We start from the raw sequence: 25,339 nt of genomic DNA on the forward strand, positions 1-25,339 counted from the left end.
GGGACTCACCTGAGGCAAAGCCGTCTCCAAGGAGGGTGCTAAGGATCACCAGCGGAAGGAACACTCCATGTCCCACAGGAGCCACGGCAGACACTGAGGTGCTCTTTGGTGCTATCCTGCCATGGCACATCTTTTATCCGTCCAAGTTATTTTAAAAAGAAAAAAATTAAAAGCCAGAAAAATTCTAAAGTCAGCCAGAGGTAGATTCACCTGCAGAAAACAAACAAAAAACAAAGACGTAAGTAAAGTGAAAACTTTATCCATATATTAGTTATAAGTAAGCACTTTGGTAAAATGAAGCCATACACAGCTGAAAGAATTCTAGCAACTTAATTCCTGCTTTCAGAAGAGAAAGCACAGAAGTGGCTTTTCAATGCGCCCCACCCCACCCCAACCCCACCCCCGGGAAAAATACCAAGGCCTGCAGCAAGCAGCCATCAGCGTCAGCACCTAGGAGCCAAATCCCTGTGATAGGACTAGGGCACAGCAAAGCTTTCAGAGACTGTCCTGGCCCCAGCTCTGCCCACCTGCCGACCTGCCTGCCTTGGAGGCTCCAGCAGAGAAGAAGAGAGGCAGCTGTTAATACACAGCTGCTACACCGAGTCTGGCTTTGCCTTTGCCACTTGGACTCGGAGTAAGTTCAACTTAACCAAAAGAAAAGAGAGAGAACACGTGTCTTAAAGGGAGAACTACACCGCCTAGAGAAGGAATGCAGAAGGGGAGCCAAGGGCCCCCAGCTTGGCCTGTTCAACTACCTGAGGTTGGATGAGGCCCCGAGATCCGACTCTGTCTTAACAGCTCACCTGACACACCTGTGACCCCAGGGGCCATACCCGACAGTGAGTGGGGGTAGGATGGCTACAATTGTTAATTAGCTCCACCACCCACTCTCCTTCAGACAAAGACTTCAGAAGAGGCAGAACCAGTATCTTAAAAAAAAAAAAAAAAAAAAAAATCAGGGGTCAAGACTTTTAAGGAAGTTTTTCTACATGCCTTTAGGGAAGCAGTTGGATTAATGACACAGTATGATAAGGGCCTACTATTTTTTACTTAACTCATTTGATCTCATTTATCCTAGTTTATAACAGGTATTCCAAGGTAATAAGACCACATTTAAAAAAATTTTTAATTCCATATACACCTCCTTCTCCATTAAAAAGACCTTATGTAAGTAGGGAAGCCCGCCATCTACAACCCCTGAAACCGTCACAAATATTATCCAGACCTGACTTTAATCCGTGACTGAAGCCTTGACTCAGGCCTATCCTCCCTTTACAAAAAGAGTTACTTGCCCTGGCCAGGTAGCTCAGTTGGTTAGAGCATCGTCTCAACATGCCAAGGTTGTGGGTTTGATCCTCAGTCAGGGCACATACAAGAAGCAACAAATGAATGTATAAACAAGTGGGACAACAAATGGGTGTTTCTCTCTCTCAAATCAATCAATAAAATGTTTTGTAATCTTTGAAAGAGTTACTCAAACAGCAATGAGTTATCTCAGACCACAGGAGAAGCAGCTGTAAGGGTCTTCAATGAGTATAAGTCAGGGGTTTAAGAACAGAGCTAGCCACTGGGTCCTCACCCACTATCCACAGTATTGGTGACTTGAGTCTTCTGTCTCCAGCTTTTACCCAGACTCCAACTTGAGCTTTTACAGTTGTAGAACAGGATGGTTCATGGAGAGATCTACGGAGGAAGTCTGTGAGTGACCCAAAAGAGTACACAAAACTGTATGTATATAAATGTGTATACATTTATGTGGCTAAGCACCACAAAGTCAGAATGCAAGAATCAAATGTTTCTTCTTTTATAGCCAAATTACACTCTCAGCCTCAGTTTCTTCATCTGTAAAATGGAGACAGTAACCACCTGTTTTCATAGGGTTGGTATAAGGATTAGGATCAGGCAAAGTACTTGACAGAGCGCCTGAACTTTGCAAGTCCTCAGTAAACACGGCTGCTGTTGTAATTAAGAATAAGATATGAACTGTGGGACACTGGAGGTTATCAGGCTTTACCTATTCATTTGAAAGATGCCAACCTAAGGTCTCAAGAGGTTAAGGGCTATGCCCAGGGCCACCAGCCAGTTAGCAATAGGCCCTTTGGCGCTGCTGTTTCACATCCAGCCACAGCAGGTAACCCTACCAGGCAGTCACCATTCCCTCAAGGGAACAACTGTGGATCATCAAGAATGACACCTGCTTTGGCCACATCACAGCATGTACACAACACATATTTCTGCAGTGAATGGATGAGGCTGGATCCAAGTGGTGCTTAGGTGTTCTGTGCAAGAGTGGAAATCATCAGGAAAGACTACCCACAGGAGGTGATGCTAAGCTCACTGCTAAAGGATATGTCTAATGAAAAATAAGGGAAGAAAGGAGATAATGAATATAAGTGGATCAAAGTAATGGGAGCACAGCACTCTGGGCAGAGGCTAGGCTAAGGAGTTAAAACTGTACCCTGAAACCACATGGAGCTTATAAGGATTAGATAAAGGGAAGTTACAATATCAATAGAATACTATGGAGCAGTTAAGAAAGAACTGGACAGTTCAGTCTGTAGTAGTATGGAATGACTTCCAAAATTGTTATGTGGAGAAAACTATTTCTGTGTAGGAGTGTATTTTTAAAGGACACACACACACACACACACACACACACACACACACACATACACACCTCTAGGTGCACTGAAAATCTCTCTGGAATAATGCACCAGATAATGATAGCTAACAACTGCCTTCAAGAAGGGGACTGAATGGTTAACAGAGTAGGAAACTAATTTTTCACTGCATGTATTCCCTTTTAATCTCTTTGAGTATTTTTTATTTTTATTTTTTTACAGAGACAGAGAGAGACTCAGAGAGAGGGATAGATAGGGACAGACAGACAGGAATGGAGAGAGATGAGAAGCATCAATCATCAGTTTTTCGTTGCGACACCTTAGTTGTCATTGATTGCTTTCTCATATGTGCCTTGACCATGGGGCTATAGCAGACCCAGTAACCCTTTATTCGAGCCAGTGACTTTGGGTCCAAGCTGGTGAGCTTTGCTCAAACCAGATGAACCTGCGCTCAAACTGGTGACCTCAGGGTCTTGAACCTGGGTCCTCCGCATCCCAGTCTGACGCTCTATCCGCTACGCCACTACCTGGTCAGGCTCTCCTTGAGTATTTTGCCTGTGTATGTACTACCTATTCAAACAGATAAAATATAAAGTTAATGTAGCAAGGCTATCCTGCAGACCACCTGTTTCCTCTGTCAATAAACTGACATTCAAAGAAATCTGACTGCTCCCTCTGCCAGGAATATCGTCACTTTCAGGGCTCTGCACAGGGTCATCTTCTGGAAGAATTCTTTTCTGACACTTCACACCATGCGTACCTTCAGGAGAAACCCCCTCTTACTCTCAAACCGTCACTCTGATTGGCCTCATCCATTCATTACAAAAATATCTGTTGTATGCCATGATGTGGCAAAGCAGGTGGCATTCTTGATGATCCACTGTTGCCTTGATGGAATGCTGACTACCTGTTAGGGTTATCTGCCGTGGCTGCATGTGGAGGAGCCAGTATAGAATTGGGGGAAAGATGCACATATATGAGCTCCTGCTTTGTTTTGTTTTCAAGAAACAGCTGGCTCCTTCCTTACTGCCATGGAACCAACTCCACCATGAAGCCTAAGGCCTGATCAAGTGCAGAACAGATGGGGTGATGAAAATGGCAGCTTTGCAAAGAAAAAAGATGAATGGAGAGCAGTTGATGGAGTATTTACATGCAAGACTGAGCCAAAGGTCAGTGCTTCAGAAATAATACAGAGAAAAACATATCCCCACAACACCCAATGAGAATTCAGCTACTATGGAGAGAGGGTCACAATATCTATCTAATAAATTTTACAAAAGGATCTGCTTTGAACACACAGGAAGAGAGAGAGGGAAAGAGGGAGGGAGGGAGGGAGGGAGGGAGGAAGGGAGGGAGGCAGGTCTGTCCTTGAATTGTGGCTTTAGACCAAGTCAAAAGCAAGATATATATTTTAGAACAAATTAAGACTAGGTGTTCATTATCCCCAGAGAAACACAAAGGCACAAAATTTAAAAAAACAAAAGAATACATTTCACTTTAGTATTCCTTTGGTGTGTTAGTGACCACTTCCCCTAAGTAAAAAAAAAGTATGATTAAGTAGAGATGGAAAGCATGGTGGTTATCAGGACAGTGGAAGAGGAAGTTACACTGTTTAATGGGTACAGAGTTTCAGTTTTGCGAGATGAAAAGTTATGAAGGTGAATGGTAGTGATGGTCTCACAACATTATGAATGTACTTAATATTACTGAACTGTACACTTAAAAATGGTTAAGATGGTTGATTTTATTTTATGTATATTTCATTACAGTAAAAAGAAAAAGAAAAAAAATACAATTAAAGAAGAACCTGGAACTAAGCTTTATTTTCAAAACCTGCACTTATACCATTACAAGACATACGAAACTTAAACATGAGAAGAAAGAAGGCCAGGCCCTACGGTTAGTCCCACCTCTGCCACTAACCAGAGGGCTGGTCAGGACTCTCTGGCTTCCATTCCCACATCCAAAGAAGGCTCTAAGTCTAAGGTCTCTCTCAGCCACAGAATCCTATATGACTTCTCTTCTTATCAGCCACCTCTTCCTCCAGGAGCCAGCGTTCTCCTCCAAAACAAGGGTGAGGAGTCACAGAAAATCTGCGTTCATCCTTCTTATTTTCGTTCTTGGGAGTAGTGCTGCTCACCTCCCAACAGAATGTGGTAAAGGGAGACCCCATGAACTAGACTGTCAGCCCCTCCAGGGCAGGGTCTGGGATTTCCCAGCTCTCTAACCTCAGAACATCAAAAGCGGGGTGACTGTGCTCTGCTGAATGTGATGGCATGAACACTCATTTCCTGTCCACAATGACCCTCCAAGAGGAAGAGCACTGCCCTTGTGCCATCACTCTGACCATAGGGAAGCCACTTACCTCCTCTCTGCCCATATTTCCTCATCACTAAATTAGGGCTATTGCTTGCTTGGAATATCTCTAATCTCTAGTGAGGTGCAGAGACACAATGTAAGAGACTACTCTGTAAACTGGAAAAGACTCCGGTCTTTCCATTTATAGGCTTAGCCCAGAAGCCACGACAGCCATGGCCTATCTTGAGAAACTGCTCAACATAAAAATGGTGATGACAAGCATGGTAGGTTTACAGTGTTAAGGAGAACCTGGAACATAAGCCCAAAGTTCACATGGTTTGCTTGCTTGTTGTTGCCATAGATGCTTCCAGGTTAACCAAAGAGCCTGCAAAAATTAAAAATATTCTGGAAGTCATCTTCAAAACTGGCTCATAGCCTGGGGAGGTAGCAGCAGTAGGTGGGGCCAGCTATAAAGCAGCAAGGACATCCTGACCCTAGATACCCTGTGCCTGGCTGCTTCGGGGTCTGCTCTGCAAAGAACCATAGTCCTGCTGGAAGGACAGCGTTGGTTTACACTCTACTGAGCTCACCTTTGTGGAGGAAAAAGGGTCCTCCTGACTGTCAAGCTTGGCTCCGAGATCCCAGGTGGGTTTCTCTACAGTTCTGTTAGCTCAGCTTAGTCTATGTCAGGGGTCCCCAAACTTTTTACATAGGGGGCCAGTTCACTGTCCCTCAGATCGTTGGAGGGCCGGACTATAAAAAAAACTATGAACAAATCCCTATGCACACTGCACATATCTTATTTTAAAGTAAAAAAACAAAACAGGAACAAATACAATATTTAAAATAAAGAACAAGTAAATTTAAATCAACAAACTGACCAGTATTTCAATGGGAACTATGCTCCTCTCACTGACCACCAATGAAAGAGGTGCCCCTTCCGGAAGTGCGGCGGGGGCCGGATAAATGGCCTCAGGGGGCCGCATGCGGCCCGCGGGCCATAGTTTGGGGACCCCTGGTCTATGTCTAATTTTCAGGAGAAACTGCTTCCTAAACCTTAGCTCATTTCTCCATTAGTGAGGAAAGGGGACTGGATCAGTAAGACCAATATAAATCCTTTTCTTGACTCAAACTAATCCAAAACGGGGATGATGGTGGTGGAGGGTCTAGAACAAGAAAGTTTATTCCTTTGATTAATCATCTTCCCTGACCCTAATACTGCCATGCAAAGGTGGAAACCAAAGAATAGTTTCTGAAGTGTTAACAGAATATAACTAATTACATTCAGAGTATAAGGATAAGAAGGCCTAACTCTGTGAAGTCTTAAATTCCCCAGAGGGGTGTGATAAGAGAAGTGACTAATATGCTAGGGAGGCCCTCCCTTATCTCTCCTTTTTTCCCTCAATATCTCCCCCTCTTTACTCCCACCCACCCTGAAGTGGCTGGGCCACAGTACAAAATACATATAAATATTGATCAAATCTTAATGCCTCCCACTCTTATCCCAAAATGACAACATTAAGTTACTTCTAGATGTCTTCAGCTTATTCTTCTCTCTGAATAAATGGCTCCTCCCAATCTTGCTAACCTCTATAGCTTTTCCCTTTCTTCTATGCCACTAACATCTGAGTGTTTCAACAGGCACAGTCTTCTGTGGGACACTGAGATCATTGACAGTCAGATTGTTACCTTATCTATTTCCTTTTCATTTCCAGTTCCAAAGCCCAAAAGACATAAACATCAAACTCTTGTTAAAATTCATCTCCTACAAATCACAAAAATAACCCTCACTCAGCTTTCCTCATAAGTCACCTGAGCCACGGTAAAGGTGTTTTTGAATTGCTCTGGTTTTCCTTGTATCCCTGGCTTGCTCCCCTAGAACTGCTCATCGCATCCTCTGATTGTCACGCTTTCCTCCTAATCTATTCTTCAGGCTTCAGACAACAGGAGCAGCAGCAGACCCACACTGCCATCCCATTCTTAAGCCTCCTCTTTAACAGTCTCCAGCATCTCTCTTCTAGAACCTAAAAGCAGGATGACTGCAGTACAGACCTGAATGTGGGCGGGATCCCTAAACCCCAGCTCCACCAACCCACAGTGAGTTAGCCTCAGGCAAGTCAATCCTTCTTCCTAATCCTCAGGGATGGACCTGGATGATCCCCAAATGCCCTTTCAGTTCTGAGAAATCAGGAATGTCTTCTAGGGAATAGGAGGGGTCCAGAAGTATTTCTCTCAAAACAATGAAAGTTCTGACTGGAAGAAATGTGAAAACCAGCCTCTTTGTCCTGCATTAGCAGTCCTTTCTCCCTACGTCTCCCAATACCTGTCCTAGCATCTATCTCCCTCTGCATTGCAGCAGGATAAGGAGACTCCACTTTCCCAGTTAGAGTTTTATCAATCCATCAGTACATTTGTATAGGCCATCTGTACACAATGTTCCTAAAGTGCTTTCCAAAAATAACAAACATCTAACAAAAAACCCCAGCCTCCACACACAAACAGATCAGTGCAGAGCTGTAGTGGCCCAGAGAAAAGGTGCAAGAGAGGACAAAAAAGAACAAAACAAGACAGACTCAGGATAGGACAGAACATGGGAGAGAGAAGGCACAGTGCCTGTGAGCAGGAACTTGGTTCAGGCCCTAAATTTGTGACCCTGAAGGCAGGAAACCACTTTTCTAGGCCCAGCTTCATCAACCACTGAGAGGCCAAACCGGACAAATCTCTTCGCCTCCCTAGTCCTGTTTCCTCATCAGTAAAATGAAACAGTGCAACTAAATATCTCTCAGGGAGGCTGTGATCGTGGAAAGATGCAGCCAGACCAAGCCAGAATCTCTGGTCTGCTTGGATATTATTAGTTTGGTGGCGATCTAGAAAAAGTTATTTTCAGAGCCACCTATAAATTGGATAAACAATACCGACCACACTGAGTTATTGCGGTATGTAAATGAGATAAACACGATGGATGCAGGACAGTATCTGGCACAGTGGACACCCAAATCAGTGCTGGCTAAGGCACTTTCTGCTCTAACAGCCTATGACTGAGCCCCCACTAGACTCCCAAAGGAGCTGGGCTGGAAATATGAGCCCTGAGACCAGGCTCAACACACAAAGTTAGTTTAGACAAAAAAAAACAAAAAAAAAACAGCCAACAGGTTAAACAAGTGAATTGCCAGGGTTCTCTCCCATGATGTTATAAAAATATTTTAAAGAATTTAACAATCCCTCCCCCAAAATTAAATAATTGTGTATATGACTATATTGAAGTGCTATTTGTATCTACGGGAACTAGGAAGTTTTCTATCCTGAATAGGTTGTTGTAGGGAAAGACAAGGGCATGGAGCTTACACATGTGTTTTATTTATAAACACACACACATACATATAGTCTTGTTACCTCATTAAATAGGTGCTATTACCCCCATTTTACAAATAAATGGAGTCCAAGGGACCTAGAAGCCTTTCTTAATGCTTTCCTATTGCAAAGGGCTCCTTGCTCTTTTATTTCCCAAATACATGGTCAAGCTCAGTTGCCTCACTTCTGGGAAAACTCATCAATTCAGCCCACAACCATGAAAGGCTCTTCTGAACCTTTGGCAGAGCTGCCTGGACTATGAATGAGACAACCAATCATATCCCTCTCCAGGGTCACTCACAGTTACTTAACTATTGTATGTTGCATTTATTGCAAGCAGTAAGTTCCTATAGAGACTACCAATTCTGCCTCTTTCTTTGCCCAAGGTCCACAACATTTACCTGTTCTCTGAAAGGAGAAAAAAGATACATCCAACCTGACCAGATGGTGGTGCAGTGGACAGAGCATCAACCTGGAACTCTGAGGTCCCAGGTTCGAAACCCTGAGGTCACCAGCTTGAGGACAGGGTCCCCGGCTTGAGTGTGGGATCATCAACATGATCCTATAGTCGCTGGCTTGAGCCCAAAGGTCGCTGTCTTGGCTGGGGCCCCATCCCCTAGTCAAGGGACATACAAGAAGCAATCAATGAAATGAAGTGCCACAACTATGAGTTGATTTTTATCATCTCCCCCCCTTTCCTGTTTCTCTCTCTCACAAAAAATCGGTAAGTCCAAAAGACATAATTTGTGTAGGCAATACCAGATGGCAAAGTAGCAGCAGATACAAAAGAGGAGGGGTAAAAGGTATAAATTTGAAAGTTTGGCCAGGTAGCAAAATAGATGATTGGCAGAAGCAGCTATAATTGGTCCATAGATCCCAGAGATATATCTATCTATCTATGTGCTATCATATACCTCTATTTGGTTCCCATCAGAACTGACTGGAACAGGCTTCAATACCCATTTGGCAAATAAAGTCTGGGGAGCCAATTTGCTAAATCTGACTTCTTAGAGCTCTGTGCTTGCAGTGACTCGTCTACAATTAAGCAAATATACTGCTCACAAGTATTAGGGGATATTTCAAAATGAATATGAAGTGATAAAATATCCCCTAATTTTTGTGAGCAGTGTATATTTTCTGGCTGCCTTCCATGTAAGGCTTGGCAATCACAGATAGAGTGGGACACAGTTCTTACTCTCAAGAAATTCACAATCCACATATGAGGAATTACATGTTTATCTGTATACCACTGTATACCACTGTTACTAGGGCCCCAAAAAAGGTTTTCAAAAATAGTGGTACGAGAATACAGAGGAGACAGGAACAGATTCTTAACTGGGAGTAGAGGGAAGGCAAAAGAGAAAGCTTTGAGCTTGACCTTGAAGATCATGCACATATTTAGTGAGGTCTCAGGACAGTTTTGCATGCATGGTGCTAATTATAAAGAAAAGGAAATGGAAGAACTACTCACCAAAAGGATGACAGGAGGGGTAGAAGTAAGTGATAGTTTTGTCTGCCAAGACCCACAGAACACTGCTGTCTGGTAACAAGAAATAAATATCTGTCTATACCCCTGTTTACTCAAGGGGATGTTTAAGTGCTAGATTTTGGTTTTCAAAGTATTCATAGCTGTTCAGGAAACACCTCCTCCAGGTCAAAAATAGCAAACCCAAGAGAACTGGCTGATGCAGTTACGTTTACTTTTTACCATCTCTGTGGATCACTATCCAAGGCCTCCAAGTGGGATGGTATAAACAGGTCTGTGTCACTTCCTGGTTCTCAGGCCTTCTGCTACATTCCCAGTCAGTCTGGGAAGACTGCCTATTTTAAAATAAACTTTAAAACCTCACCAAAAACCCCAACTCTAAACCAACCTTTCCTCTATTTTATTCAATTTCACTGAATTTGAAAAAGTTGAGCAAGAAATGAGATAAAAATGACCAGAGAGAATGAATTCTCATGTCAAAACAAAAACAATATGCTCACTGAGTTCAAGATCAGGAGATCTGGATTCTACGCATGTCTGCCTCTAACTGGAAAACTTGACCTTGAGTAAACAAAATGTTTCATCTTTCTGCGCAAAAGCTGCTTCAGCATACTTTTAAGCCCAACGCAGTTATCCAATCTATCTAGACCTGTAAAATAGCACTAATAACAGGTACTTCATAGGGCTAGCATAAGTATTATATGGGGAAATGCATGTAAAGTACTTGGCATAGTACCTAGCTCTTAATGAGTCATCAAAAATGGTAGTAGGGCCCTGGCCAGATAGCTCGGTTGGTTGGAGCATAATCCAGAAGCGCAGAGGTTGCCAGTTCAATCCCCAGTCAGGGCACATACAGGATGGATCAATGTTCCTGTCTTTCTCTCACTCTCTCCCTTCCTCTCTCTCTAAAATTAATAAAAATTTTAAAAAAATGGTAGTAGGTATTATAGTCATCACCATCTATTATTATTATCATCTGAAAATGTAAGGGTTGAGAGGGCTGAGCTAGATGACTGCTTCTTGAAGAGCTTCTCTGGCTCCAATATCCCATTACTGAAATTCTTTAAATCACTTTCTTTGTTTTTCTTTCTTTTCTTTTTATTTGGAGGGTTGAATGGAAAAGAAGGTAGATAAACTTGGCAAAGCATGACAGCTACAAAAACATCCTCAGTGTTTGTTAGAACACTAGAATACAATTGGGAAATTTCATCCGTAAGGGGGCATATTACCCTGCCCAATGGAAAAGTCTTATCCTATTCCTTGCATTAAGTCCATAGCATGTGGCAAGCTCTCCCATTATATACTGCCTCCACTCCCATGAGCACCGAGGAAATGCCCTCCTGGGCCAGCACAATCTAACTTCACCAACCTCATCTTTAACTGTCAGCAGCTCCTTAGAGCAGCCCTAAAAGCACAATGGCTGACTCATCCATTTCTAATAATAACTAATCCTTCCCCAAAGTGTTCTTGTTTTAAACAAAAAGTGCCTTTTCCTTAACATAATGTGAAAGTGGACAAAAATCAAATATCCTTCCAAGAAGTTAGCCTGTAACCAGAGGTGTTTAGCTTTATCAAGGCCAAAGTGCTAGACTGTAATTAAATTCAGATGAAACTACGTTTCTGTTATTCATTCATTCAGTGCCCACGATGAGCCAAACACAGATGCCAAAAACCAACAGGATGGGATAAGTGAGAACAATAAAGATGACATCTAAGTGACTGAGTAAATGGTAGAAACTATCACAGGAGAAAAAGAACACAGGTGGATAAGCAGATTTTGCTGAAGAATGTAATGAATTTATTCCAGATTGAACTGTAGGTACTTGAAAAATATCTAGATAGAAAGGTCTGGCAAGCAAGTCATAAATGAGTATAAAACTGCAGAGCACTTTGAGCTTGGGATACAGCCCTTGAGTTATAAGCCTGTGAGTGATGGCTGAAACCATGCCAAATAGAAGAGCTCACCTAGGAAAGAGAGTTGAACGGGAAGAAAGTCAAAGCCACAATTCTGGGGAGAACACTAACTTTTTAAAGAGGTATATCAGGGAAGGAGAGCCTATGAAAGACACTCCAGAAAGTACAAAGAAAGCAGGTGCATCACAGATGTCAAAGGAAGGACACAGAGATGCAAGGAGGATGTAAAGGGTAGTTGGCAGATACAGCAAAGGTTCAGCAAGATGAAGACTAAGAAACGCCCTTTGGACCCAGCCACCAGGAAATCACTGGTGACCTCACCAAGAGCTGTTTCATTAGAGTGGAAAGGGCAGATCCTCTTGACTTTATCATGAATTCAAAGTGAGAAAGTGGACACAGTAAGGGCAAACCTATTTGGTGATGAGAGGGGAGTTGGAAAAGAAGAAAGACTGGATGATGGCTAGAAGAAATTTGTATCTTGTAAACTGGACCTTCTCCACACCTGACCTTAGCCAAAAGGCCGAGGAGGATGTTGCTGCCTCTTCTCAGCTAACTCAAGGACTTCAGTTAAGGCTTCCCGAACTGCCCAGATAGCTTAGAGATGCTGTATGGAGAGTCCCTCTGAAATGACCTTCCCACAAGCTATGATTGGCCAAACCTAGGGAGAAGCTGGGGGAATGAATATTAAAGAGTTGTCTGCTTCCTTGGTGTTCAACAGCAAAAATGCCTCTCATCCTGTCACCCCTCCTCTGAAACTGCTAACACTTCTGTAGATCTCATCAGTGCGAAGAAACAGTTAACCTAGTGGCAGGGCCAGAGAATTGATCATTTCCTAGTGACTCTCGGGCTTTAAGACTCTCCATAAATATGGTCCAGGTTTCGGCCACTTCCTTCCTTTCTATTCAAATATCACCTAAGTATTTTTTCCTGAGGTTCGCTCAGTTTCAGGATTCTAAGAGCATGTTCTGCAGCTCCATCTACTGAGATTAACAGCCCCCATGAACTACGCACTTAAGCCAAACAAGATACTGTTTTTTGGCTCCAAATGTTCTCCCCATCTTGTATAAGTTCCAAGAAGCCTCCTAATTTATAACCAAACCATGACTCTTCCTGTCTTCTTTCTCACAAATTACCCAAACTTCCTGTACGCTGTCAAGATTGCACTGTGAGGCCCCAAGCAAAAATAAGCAGCAGGAACTTGCCCACTACCCTCCCTCTTTATTAGTTGCACACCCTAGCCCCCACTTGTGCCTTCCTTATATAACACTCTGATTGTACAAAGTCCCTCCAGTAAAGCCTCCAGGCACCACCTAGTTCTAGTTTCAATCATACTTCCAGCTCTCTCTATGTGAGGCTCTCAATCAGGACCCTAGAAGAAATCTAATTAATTCCTAAGGGATACTACCTTAAATATCCAAATAGAGACTCCAAAAGCAGTATCAAATTAGTCAAAGTTCAGGCAGAGGTACCAAATGAAAAACTTCATAAAGTTCAGGTAATGTCCTGGAAGATATTTAAAGGGATAAACAGAACAAATGAGAAAGAAACATCATAAATTAATGAGAGAATCTGACGTTTCCCTTTAGACAAGGCATCTGAACTCATTCCTTATATATCTTTCTTAAGAAACTTACTTCATTCAACACACATACTGCGTACCTACATACACAAGATTCTATGAAAAGTACAAAGATGGACGAAAACACATGCCCTTAAAGAGTTTAAAGTCAACTTGGAAAAGATACATACACAAATAACTACAACATGAGGTAGAAAGTACAAACACATGGGTGATATATAGCCAAAGACAAAACAGGAAAGAAAGCTGGAGTCCAGAAGAGGGAGATGAAACAGTTAATGACAGGATCGGTCAATGCGGGTTTCAGAGTCACACAGAAGGAAGTTCAAATCCTGATTTTGCTTCTTACAGGTCTTAGTTATACTGCTACTGCTGTGATCGGTATATACATTTTGTCACATAAAAATTAGGGTAACAATACCTATGTCATAGAATTGCGAAGTGTCCATGATTCACACATTTAAAGGGTTTAATATAGTATCCGGCACAGAGTAAAGCTAGGTAAGATAGAAAGGTCACTACATATACAGTGTTACTTTCCCCATAGGGCTATTTGGGCCTAATTCACGGAAGGAAAGGAAGCTAGGCACCTGCTATTTGCTCATCAATTCTGCTTATTAGTTTAATTAGTTGCCCAAGTTAAGTGGGGCTATGGTCAGGAGGTAAGGAGTAAGACTCAAAGTGTATGTGTATAAGCATGTTTGTGTTAGCATACACCTAGAACACAGGTAAAGTTACCTACCACGTACAGTGTGATACTGAACCATGCTACTCTTCTGGATACAGTAGGTGTTCAATAAATGCTTGGTAGATTGATATGATTTAAATTTCACTGAATTCTCAATAATGAACACAGAAGGAGAAAAGAACATCCAAGGTCAAAACCTGGTCTGAGGAACTTGTAGCTCTAGTCATGATGGAATAACAAGGTCTAGATTTACTCTCTTTCCTTAAACAACTAGAAAGCTAGATATAACATACGAAATGATGGTTTTCAGATATTCAACCATAGGCAGCACAGGGCAGTGATCCTGAGAAAAGGGATTAGAAATGCAGTGAGCCCTTCTTGTGCACCAGCTAACTCCCTAAGAAGCTTCCAGGCCACAGAGTAGAGAGAAGAACCCTGAAAAACTCCAACAATCTCACTGAGTTGAAGAGAGAATTGGGAACTCAGGGCAGCCAACCAAAGTGGCTAGAATTTGCGGAGCAAAGTAATTGAAAGGAGGGAGAGGCAAAGAGAAAAAACTCCAGATCTGCAGAGGGATCCTCTTGAATCTTTAGCTGAGTAGCTGTGTTCTGATTACACATTTGTGAGACTAGCAAGGTGGGGAAAGAATCAAGGGAAATAAGCAGGTGTCATAACCCCCAGGGCTCACAGAGAGCCAGAAACAGTTCATGTTCCCACCAGCAAAGTGGAAAATATCTCCTCATACATAGGGCATCAGTGTAATTTCCTGATTTCCAGAAGGGTTTAGCCTCAGTAGAGGGACCATCCTAGCCTTAGACTCAAGGATGTTCTAGACCTGTCCTAACAAAACTGGAGACCAAGTCTTGAAAGGATCAAACCAATTTCAAATAATCGAAATTGCTTCTGAGAACAGTCCTATGTTTTTTAGGGGGGGGGGTATTTTTCTGAAGTGAGAAGCGGGTAGGCAGAGACACTCCTGCATGCGCCTGACCGAGATCTACCCAGCATGCCCATCAGGGGGCGATGCTCTGCCCATCTGGGGTGTTGCTTCCTTGCAACCGGAGCCATTCTTGCGCCTGAGGCGGAGACCCGAGACCCTGGAAGCATCCTCAGCGCCCGGGCCAACTTTGCTCCAGTGGAGCCTTGGCTGCGGGAGGGGAAGAGAGAGACTGAGAGAAAGTAGAGGGGGAAAGGTGGAGAAGCAGATGGGCACCTCGCCTGTGTGCCCTGGCCTGGAATCGAATGCAGGACTTCCACATGCTGGGCTGATGCTCTACTGCTGAGCTAGCCAGCCAAGGCTTAGAACAAGTCTTATTTAAAAGGATACAAAATGTTCCATCACCCAGCAACATAAAACTCACTGTATCTAGCTTCAAATTAAAAATAAAAAGGCCTGCAAAGAGGCAAAAGAAAAAAGAAAAAGAAAAAGACCATAACTATTAGAATAACCAAACAATGAAAGATCTAAAAATGACACAAATGATAGAATTAGTGGACAAGAATGTTAAAGTCTCTATTATAAATATACTCCATGTGCTCAAGAAAGAAGAGGAATCTAGAGAGAAAGATAAAAATATCTGAATGAAAAAATATGAGACAGGATTAACAGATTAGACAATGCAGAAGAAAAAATAATAAACTTGAAAACGTAGCAATAGAAACTCTCCAAAGCAACAAGCACAGAACATCAGTCAGCAGTGTGACAATATTAAGTAGACTAACATGTATAACGGGCAGGGGGACACATGGGTAGGCACAAAACATATTTTAAGAAATAATGGCTGAAAATTTTCCAAATTTGATGAAAACTCTAAAATCACAGATCCAAGAAGCTCATCAAACCCCAAGAAAAAGAAACACAAAAAGAAAACACAAGGCATATCATAATCAAGATGCTGAAAACTATGTAGTAATAAAAGAAAGTCTTAAAAGCAGCCGTGAGAGGTTAGGGTAAGGAAAGACAGCTGAATTCAGAGGAACAAAAATTATAGCAGGGCTGCTGTCAGAAACGATGCAGCCCAAGAAGCAACAGACGATCATGTTTAAGGTATTGGGGGACATCAGTCTGACAGTGATAAAGACAAAGTTGACAAGAACTATGAAGTTCCCATCACAAATACTTTTTGTGCTCTGGAACAGTATTTTTCAGGGAGGCTTGTGGGGGTCTCAGTGGCCATAAAAACATTTTTAAGTACAATAGCCTATAGAGTAAAAAGGGGTAAAGACCCTTTCTTCGGCTCACACAAGGGGCATTTACCCATGTTTTTTATCTATGTACTCAGAATATTACAGACTACAGGTCTTATGTAGTCTTATGGAGATACTGCTTAACACTCTGGAAAAAAGACAAGAATGGTCTGTCAGAGGATTAATCCTAAAGCAGAAGTCAGGAATAAAAAATAAATCTCATTAGGAAATGAGTTAGCCTTAACAGGATCAGGTTTAAGTAGGCCTCACTCTCTTCAAGTGTACACATCTATTGGTTTGTGTGTCTGACTGACCTCTATAAATTCAGATAAAATGCTTTTCAGAATGGAAGAATGCTCCTTAAGAAGTAGTAAGAATAACTTAAGAGGTGAGTGACAGTTGCTTAATTCTTAGCTATACAATCCAGTCCAGGGCAGCAAAATCTCCTTCTCCTTCTCATGAAGTACCCTGGACTGGCACCCCATTCTTTAGAGTCCAGCTTGGGGCTCTCCATCCTGGAGGGACCATTCAGAGGCAATTTATCTATTCCATGCATTGGTTGGTCTGGTCTCCTCACTAAACTATAAACTAAACCATAAAGTCTCAGGAGAGCTGGGGCCCCATCTGTTTTATGCTTTCTTTGTAACCCTGAGACCAATATACACTGAAAAAAAACACCAAGAGGGACCCTCCTCCCCAAATTACTTACTGCTTAACTAGTGGTTCTCAAGTGAGGACAATTTTACATCCCTTTGCAAGATGCTTGGCAACATCTGGAAGCATTTTTGCATATCATAACTTGGGCGGGGGGGGGGGGGGGGGGGGGCTTCTGACATTTAGCGGATAGAGGCCAGATGCTGTTAACCATGCTATGATACACAGGAAAATCCCCATAATAAAGATTTGGCTCAAAAATGTCAACAGTGCTGCAGCTGAGAACCCTGGCTAAGTGAATGCATGCTGAACTGCATGCAGCAGTAGATGCCAGTAGAGCTACCTTAGTTGTGCATGTAGTACAGATTCCCTCACACCAGTGGAAAGCTTCCTGTCCTACCTCCAGTCATCAAAACATTTTGATTCTCCAGTTGTCCCTAACTTAAAGGGAGAAGCTCAGGCATACAGATATCTGGCTTTTAATGCCACCTCTGCTACTAGCTATTTGATTCTGGACATGTCACAAAATCTTCTAGGCCCATTTCCTCCTCAGTAAAATAAAAGGGATTGGAAAAGATGATTTAAGAGCTCCTCCATCTCTAAATTCTACTTGAAATGCTGCTACATTTGGCCTTATCTACTTACAATGAGCCAAAGAGAAAGAGGAAGAACCCAGCCTTGTATGCACATCCACCCTCTGGAGCAGTGGTCCCCAACCTTTTTTGGGCCACGGACCAGTTTAATGTCAGAAAATATTTTCACGGACCGGCCTTTAGGGTGGGACGGATAAATGTATCACGTGACCAAGACAAGCGTCAAGAGTGAGTCTTAGACGGATGTAACAGAGGGAATCTGGTCATTTTTTAAAAAATAAAACATTGTTCAGAAATAAAACGGAAATAATGTAAATTATTTATTCTTTCTCTGTGGACCGGTACCAAATGGCCCACAGACCGGGACCAGTCCGCGGCCTGGGGATTGGGGACCACTGCTCTGGAGGACAGAAGTTCTTATGTTGTGGGAAACCAAACTGGGCCAAGGGGAGCTCCAAAGAAGCCAGGATCAGGCACAAGGGACCCAGGAAAGAGCTCTGTAAACACTGGCTGAAAGCCCAGCTCCTGCTCTCAGGTTTAAAATATGAAAGTCCTTAATAGCCTCCCTCCTGCCTTCTCTAGGTCAATCTTTCTAACGGGTGTTAAGAGGAGGAGGAAAGCTAGGCCTTTGCGATTCAGCATACGGGTATGGGCTACTGATCGGCAGCACTGACATCACCAGGAAGCTTATTGGAAATATTGACTTTCACCCTTCCTCCCCATCTACTGAATCAGAATATGCATTTTAATAAGACTGTCAGGTGATTCATATGCTTATTAAAATTTGAGAAGTCCTGGTTTAAGGTTTGCTTCCCTTCTATTACCTGCTTTGTCACCTCTTCCCTTGGTCAAGATAACTTTTAAGACTGTCCACATTCTCCCCTGACCCCACTTCCTTGCAGTTGTACACACACACCACGTACACCAGTTCAGAACCTGCAAACCCAGAGACACCAAGGGTAGCGGGGATAGGTTACTTTCTCTTTGTCTTTGTTTTATGTCCACACAAAGCCAGAAAGAAGCAAGGCCTGAAGTACAAGAAAAACTAGAGCTTTTCCAAAAGTAAGTAATTTGGCCCACCCCTGCTTTTATTCTCCAGGAGGAGGTATGGGAAAAGGACTAGTAAACCCAAAGATACAAACTCTGATGGAAAGAGACTCATCATTTGCATCTCAACACAGACCAATAGGGGTCCAAAGTTTCATTTCTAAAGGTTTCTTTTTTTTCCTGCTGCTGTCTTATATTACATAAAAATTCCTGGGCACATGGGCTAAAGGGCAAAGCACACACACAGAGTAAACAAAAACACAGCAAGGGTTCTCCTGGCAGAGTGGTGGGGGACAGCAGCTGGAACAAAAGCAAGACCTCGATGAATGAAGAGTAGCAGAGGACAGAATGTGGGGAGAAGGGGGGCTGGCCTCTGAATTGTCAGAACAGTGAAGATTAGGTTTCTGCTCACCACCCACTGTCACAAGCAACAGATGGCCCAGCCCCAGGCAGCTGGTGAGACAGCAATCTGCACGTGTCTGTCTGCCCCTCCTCCAAGGCTGGAGATGAGAAGGCACAGGGCAAAGTCTGGGGCCCATCTAGGTGGAAGCTACACCTTGAAAGAGCATCTAGGGCAGGGTGGTAACATCACCCAATGCTTTGCCACAATGAGAAAAGCTTCTAAAACAACTCAGCGTTATTTGAGGTTCTCCAGCACCCACACAGAGATCATCAGAAAAACGGCCTTGGTGAGTTGGGGATGGGGAAAGACCCAGAACAGCTTCTGGAGTGGACTTGGGCTGTACTGGTCTAGGAGGGAGTCATTTAATAATTCAACATTTACTGTATATATACCACATTCTAGGCACCACCCCAGTCAAGTGCGGATCAGCCTAAGTGGTGATAGAAGACAGTCTCTGCCCTCTGGATCTCACACCAGGGTCAAGAACAACAAGGAAACAGAGTAATATAGGGGTAAGTACTGAGCACAGGATGATACAGCAGCACAAAAGAGGAGCCCTCCTACCAAACAGGCAGCAGTCTAAGATGACACTGACTTAAGGAAAGTATTAGAGCAGAGCGGGGTGGGTAAAGGAAGGATGAGATGTTACAAGAGAGGGAAGAGCACATGTAAAAGCTTGGAGGCAAAAGAGAACTGGGAACTACAAGTTCTGTCCCAGACTTTGCTGCCATATGGTTACCCTCACCAGGAGCAGACTCATGGGTTTGTTGTGTAAAGTCCAACTTTTTCCATTTTAAGGGAGGAACTGAGGCCCAGAGATGGACCATAGCCTTCCTAGGGACACGGGGCTTATCAGTGGCTGAACCAGAACTCAGTTCTCCTAACTTTTTTTTTTTTTTTTTGCAAAAGAAACGGAGAGAAAAAGAGAGAAAGGGACAGACAGGAAGGGAGATGAGAAGCATCAATTCTTTGTTGCAGCACCTTAGTTGTTCATTGATTGCTTTCTCATATGTGCTTTGACTGGGGGGGGGGCGGCTACAGCAGAGCAAGTGACCCCTTGCTCAAGCCAGCCACCTTGGGCTCAAGCCAGCCACCTTTGGGCTCAAGCCAGCAACCATGGGGTCATGTCTCCGATCTCATGCTCAAGCCAGTGACCCCACGCTCAAGCTGGATGAGCTCATGCTCAAGCCGGGGACCTCTGGGTTTCAAACCTGGGTCCTCTACATCCCAGGCTGACGCTCTATCCACTGCATCACTGCCTGGTCAGGCTTTTTTCTTTTTTTAAGTGAGAGAGAAAGAGAGTGGAACAGATAGGAATAGACAGGCAGGAAGGCTCCTAACACTTCATAAGCAAAGTTCACTCAAATATCTCCCAATCGGAATCTGACCACTGACCCCTCTAGGACAGAGTGTCAGCCCCAACACTGTTGTCCACTGTGTTCCATCTATTCTGAGCACCCAAGGAATGGCTCGTGTCCAGGCCCTGCCAGATGAGGAAGTCCAGCAACATTTGTCCCTAGGAACTCCAACATGGCAGGAGCAGCTCATGAAAAAAACCAAGAGTGGCTATCTGCCTTTTCTGGAAAGGAGGTGGAAGGCACATAAAATAATACTCAAGGTAGGCTGTAGTTCTGGGGTAGGAGTATTTTAGCAAAATCGGGTAGCCCTTGGAAATGAAGAAAGGCTGTTCTGAGAGCTTAAGGGAACTATCAGCCAACACAGAAACAGGAGGTGAGTCTGAGTAACTGCCAAACCAGGCAGGCTTAATTAAGAGTCCTCCACCTCTACCCTCTTCCCCAGGAAGCCCACCTCCTCCCTCTGGCTCGTCACCCTAACCTAGCTGGAGAAGCAGTCATTTCAGGGAAGCTGCAGGCCTCCCTTTGGCCCAGCCTCAGGGGGTGCGCCATTAACCAGAGAGTCAAGCCACTGGAGTTTCAGGGCAGAGCTGCCCTACTGTCACCTCAATATCAACCTTCCATAGCACCTGCTATATGAAGGTCCCTCAGCCTCTAGCCTGCCATCCACTCTAGATGAGGGTGTGAGCATAATGGAAGAAAGTGTTCATTAGCTTTTTCAGTATAACCTCTATGGAATCTGAATAGAAGGCACAGTTACTAAACTGCAGAGCAGAATTCCTCCTCTGCTCATAACAAAACAAAGATGCATATCGACAATCAGCCAGTTGGTTAAAACAGTGCAGAAAGAGGCTAAGGAGCATTAGGGTTAAGCCCATTTACTAACCTCATCCAGACGCCTGGTGAACCTCAGCTCCAAGGCCTTGGTGCATTGGTATGATCAAAACATCCGAATGATCGGAAATCTTTCCTGACCAAAATATTTTCAGATGCTGCTTCTGACCCCACACGCAAGTGCAATCACCATAGGCTGGTCCTGGCCTTCAGGGCCAACACCAGCCCATGGATACTCAGGGCAAGGAAGTGACCTGCCAAACAACTACGGTGCTGCAATGAAGAATTGATGCTTCTCATCTCTCTCCCTTCCTGTCTGTCTGTCCCTATCTGTCCCTCTCTCTCTGTCAAAAGAGAAAGAAAGAAAGAAAGAAAGAAAGAAAGAAAGAAAGAAGGGAGGGAGGGAGGGAGGGAGGGAGGGAGGGAGGGAGGGAGGGAGGGAGGGAGGGAGGGAGGGAGGGAGGGGAGAGAGAGAAAAAAGAAAAGAAAAGAAACCTGCCAGAAGAAATGATTGAAAAGCAATGTTATGCCCTGCCCTGGGCGAGTAGCTCAGTTGGTTAGAGCATCATGTAGAAAAGCAGAGGTTGCCGGTTCAATCCCCAGTCAGGGCACATACAGGAACAGATCCATGTTCCTGTCTGTCTCTCTCTCCCTCTCTACCCCTTCCTTTCTCTCTAAAATCAATAAAATAAACATTAAAAGAAAAGAAAGGCAATGTTAGGTCTAGAATGGGCACTCTATGTCCTAAGCTCCTTAACATCTGCCATTAGGAACCTCTGGGTGGAAGGTGTTTATGTGTATGTGGTGTACACTCAGGGGTGGGGAGTGTTACTGCAGCCAGACTTGCTCTTTTTTTTTTCACACAAACAACTCTTTAGAACTTGCCCTCCTGAAAAGCAAATGCAGTTCTGATTTCCAAACCTCACTGTTGAGAGAACGTCTTGTTTTCTCTCTCTGCTTTTTAAAATAGATGAATGCTTCCCTAGGGGAAAAGCAGCTGTAAATACAGGATAGAACAGAAAATGAATCCTGCTATGAGTTCCAGGGGAACCACTATACTATTGTAAAAAGCTTTCTCAAAAGAAGCAACACACCCCATTCCAAGTAAGAAACACACAACTTTGTTCCAAGTATTTCTCTAAAGTGTAACCTTTGGGCAGATGATTTCTCTACACTCCAATGCTGCTTCCTCCTCTACTCAATACTAAGACCTTCACATGTAAAGGGAGTTAACTTACTGGGAGATTTAGAACTAGCTCACAGCTCAACCAGTGTACCTGCTCCTGAGCATCTATTATCATTATGAATGAAAAGGGAGCTATGCCATTAACCTGACAGGCTAAGGCAGGGGCCACATGGCAGCCCAACAAACTCACACAGGATGGGCTGATCACAAATTCCTAACTTTGGGTAGGCCACAGTGGTAGTCACTTTGCAGGGTTAGCAAAGGTCAGCCTTTACCTTCTGTGAGAACCCTGTCCACTGTTCTTATATATCTAGGATAACAGAACTTTAAAATATCAAAAAAAAATTCTTTTCCTATTTTGGAAAGCACAGCTGCTGCACGAGAGCACAAGCCCACAGAACCCCACATTGCTATCTTGTCCCCCGAAGACCATCTCTGTCTGCTATACATGTTAATTATTAACTATCCTGGACCCACCGATGTAAAAGTATATGTTTTTCCATTTTGGCTTTTATCCAGTTCTAGAGAGTCCCTGCTCCCATGCTTTCTCCCACGTCTTTAATTGACCTCCAGTAGATTGCATATAATTCTCTTTATGTCTCCTGCTTTGATTCTAATGTATAAAGTAAGTTGCAAAACTGCCATTCTCAGGAGCATTTTCTTAATCTGTTGAGATTTTGCTTCCTAGCATATGTCATCAGTTTGGCTCAAATAAGTTCATAAAAAAATCTCTACAAAGTTGAGCATTTTCGCCCAGGCCGGCTGGCTCAGCGGTCGGGTAGAGTGTTGGCCCTGAGTGTGGAACTCCTGGGTTCAATTTCCAGCCAGGGCACACAGGAGGAGCGCCCAACTGCCTCTCCACCCTTCTCCCTCTCCTTTTTCTCTATCTCTCTCTTCCCCTCCCACAGCCAGGGCTCCATTGGAGCAAAGGTGCTAGAATGGCTCCGGCTGCAACGGAGCAATGCCTCAGATGGGCAGCGTCACCACCTGGTCAGGTGCATGTGGGAGTTTGTCTCTCTTCCTCCCCGCTTCTCACTTCAGAAAAAACAAACAAACAAACAAACAAAAAAACTGAGATGGGTAGCCTGGTTTCTGCACTTATTATTTTCTAAAAGGAAGGATGCCACCCCAATACCCATTTGCCAAAAATGAAAGATCTAACAAGGTGTGCCAGAGAAAGTTTGTGAAAATAAAATTCAAACTGGTTTTACTTTCATACAAGCTACAATTAAATGGCTTTGCCTTTGCAACCACACTTCCTACCTACAATTCCAGTAAGTTTAGATATGCCCCCTAAATTTAAACAGGATTACAAGGAATTTAGTTGGCTAAAACTGGCCCCAGCCCTCAGACGTTACTAACCTTGCTCACAGTGCTAGGTGGGTCTGAGAAATAAAAGGGAAATGGGGTGAGGGGAGTTGGCACAATGCTTAAAAATCTGTCCAAATCAGCCTGACCAGGCAGTGGTACAGTGAATAAGAGCGTTGGACTGGGATGCGGAAGACCCAGGTTTGAAACTCCGAGGTCACCAGTTTGAGCACGAGCTCATCTGGTTTGAGCAAAGCTCACCAGCTTGGACCCAAGGTCGCTGGCTCGAGCAAGGGGTTACTCGGTCTGCTGAAGGCCCATGGCCAAGGTACATATGAGAAAGCAATCAATGAACAACTGAGATGTCACAACGAAAAACTGATGATTGATGCTTCTCATCTCTCTCCGTTCCTGTCTTTCTGTCCCTATCTATCCCTCTCTCTGACTCTGTCTCTGTAAAAAAAAAAAAAAAAAATCTGTCCAAATCAAAAAGACACTGCTTTTAATTTCATGCAAGATTCTATCATTCAAAATAAAATGCAATATAAATCTAACCCCATCAGTGACAAAGCAAAGGGAATGTTTGTATCTGCAGAATACATTCAAATCCTCAAACTTCCCAGAGGAATCAATATAAATGCCATTAATACAAATAAATCAAATCATCAGTTTAACAGGTCTGTACACTGTTGCCCCTTGATTGTTGTTCCCTTAAGTTATAAGCTTCCTCATAGCCAGGGACCTTTCACACCCTCGTTTTGGGAGGGTTTACCACCCAGGCATATGGCCTCGCCACAATTCCCCAAGAACCCTGGTTAACTTCTAGTTTGAGCACATTTCCAACTGGGGTTTCAAGAGAATCTATGAATGAACTCAGGAGACAAGCCTGACCCTTTCTGTCCTTTCCATTTTCTCTCAGGTCTTGGTTTCCATAGTTCTAAAACTCCTGAATGGTTTTCCAGCCACCAGCACCTGCTCTGCTCCAGGCCATCCAAAATCCTGCCAGGAACCACACTCCCAAAGCACCCTCAGATCACCTTCCTTCTCCAATGGATCACCTGGTCTACCTCATGTATCATCATGTCCTGACAGTCCTCCGTATAGTCTGCAAAATGAACAGAAGGCATAGGCCCCAGCCCACCAGGAACCTTCAATGGAGTTGAGGGGGCTGCATACCCAGGAAGCAAACAACCAAGGCACACAATGAGGCAAGAATATCTATTTCAGTATTCTATGTGGGTGCAATAAAATGCTAAGTTGTGAGGTGTAAATAATTAGAAAATAAGAGAGAACAAGCAGCTACCTGAAAGGCTATGGACAAAATAATGAAGAATACAAGGAGAAAGCTATCTGAACCAAGACCATCTAAGAGGCCTCTAAAAAGGAAGAAAGGAAGATTTGATATGAAAGTCTTGAGGGCTGAATAAACATGAAGGAGAGAGAGAAATCGGGGGGCTGGAGGCTAAAGTAAGCATGATAAATTGTGGGGTTAGAGGACTGGGTGAATGGGAGGGGAGAGGAGTAAGAGGACAATAATAGGGGGAGGACAGGGGGGAAAATTCTATTTGAGATCCTTCAGGGCAAGGGACAATTCTTATAGCTTCCCTAGTACCTATCACATAGCAGACTGGTTTTTTCACGAAGTATTAAGCATTCAACTGAATAGTTTCCGTAAGGCCAGTTTGTACAGCCATGAAAAACAGGCAGAGAAATTCAGCCTTGGACCAGTAAGCTGTGGGTCCCAGTGAAAGTTCTTGAGCAGGAAACTTGACCTAATCCAGTCAGCAAGCATTTACTATAGGCCCACTAGGTGAAAGGCACCAGAATAAATGGTC

At 43.6% G+C, this 25,339-nt stretch overlaps 1 protein-coding gene across 4 annotated transcripts in view; it reads right to left on the reverse strand.

Annotated features, from left to right (window-relative positions):
* The window catches only part of SUSD6 (sushi domain containing 6), a 105,312-nt gene that overhangs the window by 56,402 nt on the left and 23,571 nt on the right, over positions 1-25,339 (reverse strand). For all 4 annotated transcript variants that reach the window (XM_066388395.1, XM_066388393.1, XM_066388392.1 and 1 more), the window contains one exon: positions 10-210. In XM_066388395.1, coding sequence (XP_066244492.1) covers positions 10-130 — 121 coding nt within the window. In that variant the 5' untranslated portion in view covers positions 131-210. The remainder of the gene's footprint in view (positions 1-9; positions 211-25,339) is intronic.

The sequence above is a fragment of the Saccopteryx leptura genome, chromosome 6, assembly GCF_036850995.1.
Source record: "Saccopteryx leptura isolate mSacLep1 chromosome 6, mSacLep1_pri_phased_curated, whole genome shotgun sequence".
NCBI classification, from domain to species: Eukaryota; Metazoa; Chordata; class Mammalia; order Chiroptera; family Emballonuridae; genus Saccopteryx; species Saccopteryx leptura.